The sequence below is a fragment of the Poecilia reticulata genome, linkage group LG17 (assembly GCF_000633615.1).
Source record: "Poecilia reticulata strain Guanapo linkage group LG17, Guppy_female_1.0+MT, whole genome shotgun sequence".
Lineage (NCBI taxonomy): Eukaryota > Metazoa > Chordata > Actinopteri > Cyprinodontiformes > Poeciliidae > Poecilia > Poecilia reticulata.
The window spans coordinates 18,177,566-18,188,785 of record NC_024347.1 but is presented as its reverse complement, the minus strand read 5'-3'; the positions used below and the strand labels follow the sequence as shown (position 1 = coordinate 18,188,785).

At 39.2% G+C, this 11,220-nt stretch overlaps 2 protein-coding genes across 7 annotated transcripts in view; both read left to right on the top strand.

The window, feature by feature from the left end:
* Positions 1 to 375: 375 nt before the first annotated feature.
* espnlb (espin like b) lies at positions 376 to 6,823 on the top strand. Of its 6 annotated transcripts, none has more exons than XM_017309844.1 (6): positions 377 to 728; positions 1,869 to 2,773; positions 3,013 to 3,148; positions 3,853 to 3,971; positions 4,256 to 4,435; positions 5,153 to 6,823. In XM_017309844.1, the coding sequence occupies exons 2-6, from the start codon at positions 2,759 to 2,761 to the stop codon at positions 6,746 to 6,748; spliced, it is 2,046 nt and encodes a 681-aa protein (XP_017165333.1). In that variant the 5' UTR covers positions 377 to 728; positions 1,869 to 2,758; the 3' UTR covers positions 6,749 to 6,823. The 6 variants fall into 6 exon arrangements, with proteins under 6 accessions (XP_017165338.1, XP_017165333.1, XP_017165335.1 ...); XM_017309846.1 differs by having other exon boundaries at positions 377 to 1,984; positions 2,703 to 2,773; XM_017309845.1 differs by having other exon boundaries at positions 377 to 2,099; positions 2,703 to 2,773.
* A 1,055-nt stretch (positions 6,824 to 7,878) lies between these two features.
* Positions 7,879 to 11,220, top strand: part of rab6bb (RAB6B, member RAS oncogene family b) — a 7,383-nt gene continuing 4,041 nt past the window's right edge. Inside the window, exon 1 of the mRNA XM_008434150.2 lies at positions 7,879 to 8,123. Coding sequence (XP_008432372.2) covers positions 8,054 to 8,123 — 70 coding nt within the window. The 5' untranslated portion in view covers positions 7,879 to 8,053. The remainder of the gene's footprint in view (positions 8,124 to 11,220) is intronic.

Sequence of the window (11,220 nt, the reverse complement as noted above, 5' to 3'; positions counted from 1 at the left end):
TGCACAATTTGCGTGTCGTGTGTTTTATACATTTTGTGAGTTTGTGTTGCTCAAGCTTATTGGAGGTACTGAATCGGGAAACTTAAATATTTCGTCTTTATAGTTGCTCACAGATTAAGATTAGGTCCCTTTTTCTTAAAGTAGATTCTCCAATAAAACGAATGCTGAAGCATTATTAAAATAACAAAAAAAAATTATGATTTAGATGTCATTTATTTGTCCCCAGTCAAAATATAGCTTACATTTTTTTAAAATATAAAAGTCCCTGATTTGTATTAGAAGTTCTGAAATTCTTTTTAGCAGATTGTTATACCTCACTAATATTTTTAATATGACTGTGTTTTCAATAGAAAATCATGATAATTAACAGAACTTAAAGGCTTGAAAATATCAATTAATGTGTAATTAACGTATTTCACTTGGTCCCAAACAAATGAACTTTCCTATAACACAAAAATATAAAATGTTCTTTGTTTTCAGGTTGTCAAACAAAATGTCTTAAACATTGAACGTCTCTAAATGATTGTGTTTGTGCGAACAGATYGASCCTGTTAATGGATAATGGCTCTTCTCGTGTGTGTTGCATAACAGTTTGTGCTGTTCTTCCAGGTGGACACATGGGCTAAGCCTTTGTGAGGCGTTCTCTGTGCAGGACTTCTATTATTGATTACATTATCACCATGTTCTCTCTGCTGCAACACAGTATCGCTAAAGTCCCATTAACAGAGGTAAGAAAACGCGGGCTTGATACAAAGAGGCCCCAGTCAGAGGCAGGGGCCGTTGCCTCTCATATTTCTCTTCCTGCATTTGTCTCCACATCTTATGTACACACACTGTACTGTTTTACAGTGACGGCACATTTTTGGATAAGTTTAATTATGGCAGCTGGTAAACCGGATCTGGTAAAAGAAAAAACGTTTTAAACGATCAAAAAAAAAATTAATTGTGAGAGAAAAGAGGACAAGAGTAACTAAMCTCTGTAACTGAGTCATTACTTAATGAGTACTGTGCAAACGTCTTCATCCATCTGTTAATTTTTGAACCTTTACTTTCAAAGTTCAATGTATTTCTTGTAACCCTTTGTAATATTATCTAGCAGTGAACCTTACACGTAGAGGCTCTTTTTAAATTGTACAATGGGACATTTGACACAGTCACGTTTGATGACTCTTGCAGCTGACTTCTTTTAAATCTGACCATTTTGAGATCTATTTATTTTTAAAGATGATGTGGTGACCCATGAATCATTCAGGCATAAGATAMGTATTGTTTTTATAATTGAAAATCTAGGAAAGAACAATTTTACTTTACACACCATTATGAGCAGACTACTACAACGACACACATTGCTTCCAATTATTTTGCTGAAAATCTGAATAATATTAGATATATTCTGTTTGTCTCACCTACAATAGTATTTTAGTGCTAATGATATGATTCTATATACTGGAAAGTATAAGGACCAGACAGCAGGGTTACAAAATACCCTCCAAAGGCCTAAGAAGAACTGTGGTAGTTTTATTTACTTAGAAAATGTACCAGATATAAATCTTAATAAAACAAATATGTTTTTATCCAATACATAATTTCTGGTGATGCGTTGCTGTCCTTCAGTTCATCACTATCGTGACCCACAAAATGGTGCCCACAGCTTTGTGGTTTTCAGACTAGTGCCAGTAGGGGTCGCCAAATCGACACAAACCATCTGCAAGTGTTGGGGAAAGACATACTACCGCCTTTAAGGGGCATGCTGCACTAATCATGTACCCTCTACACACACACACTTACACCTGATGGTGTGTGTTCAGTAGTTTAGAGCACTTTGTCCCCCACATACATTCACAGAGCTATCGTTTCTATACCTCCAGGTCCCAGTCATTCTATCCCACTGCTTTAATTATGCACACTCAGAGGGCCCCCCTGTCTGAGGTTTGGATCCAGTTGATGCTGCTCACTGGCTTTATTGGTTCTTGGCTTCTACCAGGTAAAGAGCGAGACGTGTGTGTTTTCTTCTCTTGCATTTTCAGCTGAATGTTTCTCTTGTCAGTTTAAGCTTTGCGTACTGTTGGCATCCTCATTGCGCTGCAGGGGAGCAAAATGTAAGTGTGAGTAGAATTTTGCTTATGATTATCACAGGAATGTTTATAATATTGCTTATTTTTAAAAAAWTTTAGATCAATTAAAGGTGAGACTTTTCTAAAAAATATAGTTACCTAAGTTGCCATTTAAAAAGGTTTCTTTAAGATAAATATACTCAATGTAAAGTTGCTTTTCTAATTTGTCAAATTACTCTGCTTTATTAATCAATGTAAAACAGGAAACCTACATGGTTTCCTATATGAAGCATTAACACTGTAATACTTACAGCTGCCAGAATAATGCAGTTCAACATGTGGATAAATCAAAACATGGCTTGAAATAGATAATATGTTTGGATTCAGTATTCAAAGCAGCGTCTCAGTTGCTCCAACAGGCTTTCTCCTGCACTCTGCTGGGGGCTACTATACATCCACTGCCCAGGCTCCAGTTTCACCACKTCCTGTCTCAGTTTCTAGCACTATAGCCTATGTCTTTACATTAACTTGGTGTGTGTTTGCTATTGGACAACGTTCATCTCCTGGCTGATTGTTGTGAAGCCGTGTCTCATTTCTGCAGCATTTCCTTATTCTTCTTTATATTGGTCTCTTTTGTCTTTTCAAAAGAGGGGCTGCTGCTTCTTGGATCTGCCAGASTGTGAGATAGGAGGAGAAGAAGAAGAATGGAGAACAATAAGGTGACCATCGATCTGAAATAAAAACCACCTCAGAGGAAGGAAAATTAAATGCTTTAAGAACAGGATAAATAGTTGCATTTGATGCAGCCACTAATTGCTACGTTGCGTTGAAGATTAAAACTCAAGTAAGGTAGCGTTAAAGGAAGATTTTGGAACCAGAACATATTGAAACAAAAGCCACATATTGGTTCGGCTGTCCTTTAGAGCATTGTTCATGCCTGCTGTGTGTGTCTCCCCAGCAGCCAGTGAAGGAGGTTCTCCCCCTGCCTCGCCACCCCACCCCACTTCCTGTGACCTCCACCTCTCCAACCCCTGCTGCCTCCTTGAAAAAACACCCTGTAGGGTCCATGCAGCAGGTTCAACTGGCCTCCTCAGGTAATAAGGCCAGAGATGTCGCTATGCTTCTGCGGACTATAACTACAAGTGTCATCGGATTTTATTTGGATTTTAATACAAAGAAGTGGATTTTTTAAGTGAGGGGTAGACATAATTTTCTTTTCTTTTTTTCCCTCTACAAATAAAAATCTGAAAGTATGGCATACTCATAAACTCTGATGCACATAAATAAAATCAATTGCAGCCAGTTATTTTCTGAACTTACCTAATTAAGTCTGACTTTGTGATTTCGTAGCTTTTCATCGTGATGCTTTTGAGGCTTCRGTCAAGCCTCAAAAGCATCACGACAAGCAAGGAACACATTACTAGTGGTGAAAATTGTGGGGACATTTAAATCTGTGTTTGATTGTAAATTAATATAATTTTTCAACATCTCACATGGAACTGCTTAAAAAGTAGGAAGAGTATAGTATGTGTCCAAACATACCAATAAATGGTTGCCCACTCAAGGCTGGGAAAGGTAAGCGTTAATCAAAGGGTCTACASTAACTCTGGAGAAGCTACAGAAATCCACAGCTCAGCTCAGAAATCTGACTTTTATACAACAATGAAAAGAAGTTTGAAATTATATAATTTTAAATATGCTGTCCACACATTCAAAAGCAGACTGTCACGCATTGCTCTAAGCCATATTTGTAAAACCATATGATYTGACCTTTCACCTTTGTTGTATTTGCTTACAGTGGTGACATCCTTCAATCACCTGAGGCCTCCAGAGAGAGACCTCACGCCGATGTCTCGGATGAAGCCTATTAAATCGCTGAAGCATGCCGGCTTAACTGCAGTCTTCACCGGGCAAACTGTGAGTCATGTGSCGCAGTCCTCCAAGTGAACATTACACCCTCCGAAAAAGTTCAAACCATCCTGACTAAAAAAAAATATCCTCTYGCCAGAAGAATCGCAATTACATAATTACAAAGATAAAAACAGCGTTCGGCATTTTAAGCGAATAAAAGGCGCCTGCAAGTGCAATGAAATCAAATGGATAAACTGCAGTTTGTCCAAAATTGAAATATCTTARCATGCATGGCTAGATATCCGGACATCAGTGGCGTCACTCTGTATTGTGTCATTGAAAACCAATAGTGGCTTGACAGCGAGGAGGTGCAGGAGGAGGTACCAAGTGTCAACATGATCTTGGCTGACATTGACTCGCTGGTGCCAACCCACGATGAAACTGGACGCCCCATACCAGAATGGAAACGGCAGGTGATGGTTCGGCAGCTCCAGGTCAGGATGCAAGATGAAGAGGTAGAGGAGGCACAGGTACTCCTTCATTGTTTTGTGTGGAAACCCCCCCACCCCATCGCCAAAAAACAGAGCACACTGTTTTAGAAAGAAAACAACCAATAATGTGAATGTCCAAATAATAATGTAAATGCTTTTTAATTTGACAATCCTCGAAAGATTAGACATTTTTTTAATGGAAACAGCCCCAGAGAGAGTGATGTTTATAGACATTTTGAGTGAAACATATTAATGGTTTTCTGTCCAGTTTTGATAAAGTTGAGAGAAACAACAGAAAAATTRCTATTTGGAAGACCACACGGACTTTGGAGGTMTGAAACTATCGAGCTTGAAAAAAATTGCAAAACTCTATGAACTCTGCACATAATGTGCTTTATCAACCTTCTCTGTGATTTTTCTTGTGTTTTTYATTGTGGATGAGTTGCTGTTGCTTCTGATTCCTTTGAAGGAAATTTTACATATGGACTTATTGCACATGGTGGCTTCCTATCACAGACTTTCAATACTGAAATTCACAGATCTCCCATTCTTTAACAAAACAGTGTACATAACTCCTGAATTTAATGATTTGGATGCTTGATCCAATACTTTTGTCAAAGTAGTGTATGTCATCAGATGTTAAACCTCATTATTGTCATCTGTACTTTTGTGCAAAATGCTAAACTTTTATTATTATTCTTTTTAAATCATGCATCAGAATTGTGAATTATTTTTATTTATTTATTTTTTTTGCAGAATATGTTGAATGGCTACATGCCACTGGATTCCTGGAAATACTCCCAGACTCACAACGCCATCTTAGGGCCCTTTGGTGAACTGCTAAAAGAGGAAGATCTGGTTTACTTGCAGCAGCAAATTGAGTCTGTTTCTCTGCAGAAACGTTGCCAGGCTTATGAGTTAGAGTTGACCAGGCTAACCGAGGAGTTAAAGGCAATCTTACCTGATCCTATCGTCAATATTTCCCTCAACAAGGAGATTCTACAAAGAATGGACTCTGAGGGAACAATACCCTTGACTCTACCCGTCTGGTGCGATCGTGTCTCAGAGATTGTCAAGAACATGTCTCTGCTGGTGGCCAATCTGACTAAAAYGCAGAGAAAAGAAAGCGAGTGGGGRTCGGTGGGAGGAATGGTCGAAGGGATGAAGAGTTTTCAGGAAAATATAATTGCCTCTGAAATTGATTTGGACTCAAGATTAATGCAAAATAGCCAAGAAAAGGAGTCTGCCTCTGCGGGGACATCCAGTGTATGCAGGATACCCCATATTGGGATGGCGTCTGCTTTCAGCCATCGCTTGGAGAGCAGCAGCTGCAATAGAGAAAAGAGAGAGAAGGTGGAGAGGGAGATCCAGCAGTCTGGTGTGTCAGTAAAAAACCTCAGGTCCAACTTTGAGGGTCAGATTGGAAGCATTTACCCCTTTGCTGGGGTTGTACATGGAGCACAGCGGCTGAAGGGCAAGAATTGGGTTGGACCATCAGCAGGAAGCAGTGATGACGTGAACACACTCCTTAGTCATGGCGCCATTAAAACCTGTGGAGCTGTGATGGAGACCACCAGCTTAAGGAAAGAGCGGATAGTTGTGTTATTCCTGAGTCACTGGAAAAAGTCTGCATATGCCATCTCAATGAGAGCAGCAAGACAGAGACAAGAAAAACCCGCAGCATCAGGGAAAGCGGCTACAGCTCAGCTGAAACAGCAACCACACTCTCTGTTCCGGTTCTGCCAACAACGAGGTGCCGTGGACAAAATGTTAAACTCCTGGAGGAATAAGCTGGCGTTAAAGTGCACTCCAAAATCCCACTTGGTCTCCTCACATAGTTCAAGTAACTCCCGCTTTACCTACTCCCCAGAGCAGTTCCTACCTGAAACCGATGGAGTCTCAATGAGTCACGACAGCTTGACCCTTGACCTCTTCATGCTGGGTTATTTCCACATCTTAGAACAAGACCTGCCTGCTGAGGAGAGGAAGATGAGACATCTCCTCTGCTTTGAGGTTTTTGATCATGTCAGCTTCTTCCCCTGGGAGAAGGTGCGGGATTTCCACAAGGCCGTTCTCCAGGAAATTCAGTCTGGGAGGCGGCAGTGGAGCGACGGCTTTGAGGACCTCAAAACTCAATTCTTCGGCGAATCGACACCGTGTCGCTGCCCGTCATCACTGGTGCCAGGCTTTAAACCTGTACCCAAGGTTATAGTCCAAAATGCAAGTCCAGAGGAGAGCGGCAGTGACGCAGACGTTTCCTGTTTCAATAATGAAGATATATGCAAATATATCGATCGCAGTTTTGCTTTCTGGAAAGAGAAAGAGGCAGAACTGTTTGACTTTGAACACTGAGCTAAAGTTTGATGGGGGGTATATTTGGACAAAAGGACATTGAAGAGCTTGCTTTAGATGGATCCTAAATAAAACACAGAGAAAGTATTGTTGTTGATCAGTTATTGAAAACAAAATACTCCAGTATTTTGAAGGACCTTCACCAATTCTGCAAATAGAGAAAATGCGTTTGAATTTTACATTTTTAAACGCCCAATGTCTACAGATGTCCAAGGTTTCCAACTGCAGTTTTGTTGAACACAATTAACCCTTTCATGCATAGCGGTCACTGCAGTGGATAGTTGTCTTAAAGCCATTTTCTTGTGTTTCACATTGATTTTTATGCACACAGACCACAAAAGTGGACACCAATGAATCATACAATACACAATCAACTACGGGCCATCCGCTGTAAGTGTAAAAAAATATTTATTAAATCCAATATGGCAGACAAACAAAAAAGCTACTCAGGAATATCCAGTTCTTACTTCTACTTTAGAGGACTCTTGCAGGTAAAAAAYATATTGTGACATTATGTAACCCCTATAGATTAATTTTAGTGATGTATTTTCCAAATAACAACTTTGTATTTGGAGAAAAATACAACTGATCACCTCGTAAAAAAWTTTAGATTTTTCTTTTTACAAAATTTTTGATTTTTTTTTACAAAATTTGTTCTCTCAACTTTTTTTTATGCCTTAAGAAAAATTTTTTTTTTTTTTTAAATCCTGACATAAAGGATGAGAATTCATGCATGGACGGGTTAACTGTAAGATTATATAGATAATTATATCACTTATCATAGCAAATAAAAAACACGGCATTTAAGATACAAGACCAATACAGAACAATACTTTTAGCACAGAAAGGTTGTCTTAATMAAAAAGGTGTTAACTGTCTTCTTAGAGATTCTTATTTTAAAAATGAAGGCCCTGATTTTAACTTGATAAATTAATTCAGATCCAATCAGCTCATTTAAATTGAGRCCGACGATTATGTCAACKGGTTTTTAATTTCTATCGATGACGTTTTCCTGTTCGTTACGTTTCCATCTCGAGGAAGGAAAATCATATCTGAATACGAACGGAAAGGTGAGGGATTTGAAAGAGGTGAGGTCGCGCAGGCGCAGACGCTACCTAAACTGACAGGACGACGCTGAGCTGCATTCCCACCATTCTGTGAGGAGAGGAGGATCCTCCTGCGCACCCATAGCCGAGAGAGAGAGAGAGAGAGACAGAGACACGCAGGCCGATAAAGAAGAACAATATACATAAAATACATATTTAAAAAAACAAACAATCTAAGTTAGGCTTTTCATCTGCCACCATGTCAGCCGGAGGAGATTTGGGGAATCCCCTGAGGAAATTTAAACTCGTGTTTTTGGGAGAGCAAAGCGGTGAGTCAGTGATCGGTGAGAGGTTTGGACGTCGAACATGTGTGTGTGTGTGTGCATGACGAATAATACGTATGTAATCATATTTTTTGACATGTTAAAGAGGTTAAATTGAATCCAGAAGATGTTGGCCTGGGTGTATGTGATGCCGATGTTAGTGCTGGCAGCATCAGTGGGACCAGGATAATTTGATTAACGGAAGACAAAAAGAAGAAGAAGAGAAAAAAAAAAAGCCGCATATGCGTAAATTCAACTTATACATCAGGAAATATGATTGTGAATGAGTGGATGTGTATTGTCGCAAATGCTCCTAACTCGTATCACAGCAGGAGAAATGAATGGGGATGTTTTGATGTGCTGCAGTGACCGTGAAATATCTTCCTTATCTTTTCCCTGTTTTTATTCTCCATTCCCTTTTCCTGACATCCCACATGATTCTTACGCATGAACACATTTCAAATATCTCCCCTTGGTCAGTTTTCTGTATTTTTACAGTCTCCCATCTGTCAGTTCGGGACACACCCTAGACTGCCGATGTCTGTAGCATCTCCAAAGCACGCAGTCTCTTGCTCTGTCCCATAAATGATCCCAGAAAAACAAGAAAGGCTTGACATCACTGAAAGATTATACTGCGTTATCAATAATCCTTTCTTTTAGGGTAAGAAGGTCTGTGATTTCATGCGATGGGATCAATTCACAAGAAGAAGATCAATAAAGGTTTAGTGCCTGAAGACGTGCTCAGATATTAAGACACCAAAAGTGGCAGCAAAAAAAAAAAAGTCAATATCCTAATGATAAAGAAAAGATAAGCAGCTCTGATGTGACAGTAGGTCTGTGATTTTCACCGTGATGTCTTAGTGTGTTTGYGTGTGTGTGCGCGTGTGTGTCTGTTTTATTTCTGTGGGAGAGTGTGTCGACTAAAAGCATCTGTGTGAGTGTGTGTTTGTGTGGCCTGTACTGCAATGTTTGCTGTCCATGGTGCTGAAGACAGGCCTGGTGTGGTTCAATAAGTCTTCAAGGCTGGAGTGTTAAGGAGGCCTGCTGGACATATATGCTTTCCATCCACACTCATGTGCCGATGTGACATAAAATCTTCCTGTGGATTGATGTAAATGAGCAGGGAGAACACAAGGCCCACTTTGGTCCATCTGTTTATGTTCCTAAATGTCTTAATTGAGATTAGTTCATTTCAGTTCACTTATTTGATCTATATAGTGCCGCTTCACAACGAATGTAAACTCAGGACATGTTACAAAAAAAAAAAAAAAATCTAGTTCACATCCAGAAATCATACTCCTAGAATTCAGTTGTATAGACAGGTTCAATAAAAAAGCATTCCTTTAATTGATCTCCATGATAAAACACTGCAGTCCAATGAAAATCCATTATGCCAATTGGTAAAATGTTACAGAAACCCTGAGTACATCGACACTTGACTTGACTATACAATCCTTCATCTGTTTGGTAACATCGAGTTTCATGTGGCAAATTCTGCAATATTGGATGCAATATTTTCTATTTGTTGTGCATCAAAACTTTGCTTTCCTGTGTGTTTGGCCCCTCAGATAGAGCAGTAAGGAAAATGTAGTTTACTTCCAATTAATTTTGTTGTTATAATTATCAGCAATAACATTTCAGTGTCACATTTTCCTGATATCATGCAGGCCTAATTTTGTTTCCTCCCCTGACTGCTTTATAAATTGCTGTCTCAGAAACAATTAGATGATAGGAGTTTTAAGTAACTACAAACATGATTTGTTAAAATGTCAAAGAAGAGGTACATTTTAAATTTAATTTCCTTAGGCCTTGAGGCAGTGTTTTGGCCCTGTGGTGCAAGGATGCAGAAAGTAAGGCTTAACGCCCAAATCACCCTTTGTTTATAGAGTGTTAAGACTTGAAATCAGCAATCACTTTGCTGTCAGATTTATGCAGAGTAAAATTTTCTATGCAGCATGTGACTATGTTTATTCTACGTCTCCGTTAAATGATGTTTAACAGRTAGTTATTCCCTTGTTTATTTGTATTCTGCTTATATATTTTAGAAGTAGTAGTATTTTTTTTGTTAGTTTTATTTATTGTCTTAAAGCAGAGATGCCCAAGTTCAGTCCTTGAKCTCTACCRTGCTGTAGCCTGTAGGGGCCTCCCTCCTCCAACGCASCTGAATCAAATGAGTGGCTCATTACCTCTGCAGGGCTAAAATGCTGATGAGCCATTTAATTCAGGTGTGTCGGAGAATATTGCAGAAGTCAAACAGTTTGCCTYACTTAATGTTTTTCTTCATTGTTAGAATATTGACCATTTTGGATTTGTCATTTTATCGCTTTGTAGTTTGGATTGCTTTGTACATGATTTTTTCARGAAGAAGACCCAAGGTTTCAGCCAACCGGGCTCTTCCAGAAAGTTCCTAAAAGRCTGACCAGATGGGGGGTCTACTTAAAATATTCACATGGCAAAATAAAACAATAAACCAAAGCAGAATTTCAGGAGTTTTGTTAGTCTGTGGCCATATTTAGGGGAGTAAGGAATAAGAAACCTGAAGCGAATAATGAACTAAAATATCAGCATGCTATGAAGGGCAACAAAACAAATAAAGTGCATTTGTTGAAATAAAGAGGGGTAGGAGGTAGCCGATCACCAGGAGGGCTGTCTGCCATAGGATCATTTGTGTGGCCCATATACTAACTCCTACCTACCTGGCTGATGTTATGTACTCACTTTGACAGCCAATTATTTAAGGCAATTTACTCTGATCTACTCACAGTCTCCTCCAGAGCTGCACAATGTATTCAGTATCTTCAATTTCACATTTGTAAATGTCAACTTTGACCCAATATCATGCAGGCCATTATACTGCCATGCATACTCTGTGTCCATGGCGCAGTGTATCCATAACATGGTCTAGTTGGATGGACTTAATCATTCTTTTTGCCCACATGTGATATAGATCTCATTAAATGGAAGGATAAAGTTCAAGGRAAGGGGTGGATGAGAAATGGAAGAAAAGGATGACAAAGTGTGTTAATCGCAGACCCGCTTATTTGATTTTTTTTTCATGAGAAACCATTTCAAATATTAGATATTCTGCTTCTGACACACCTTT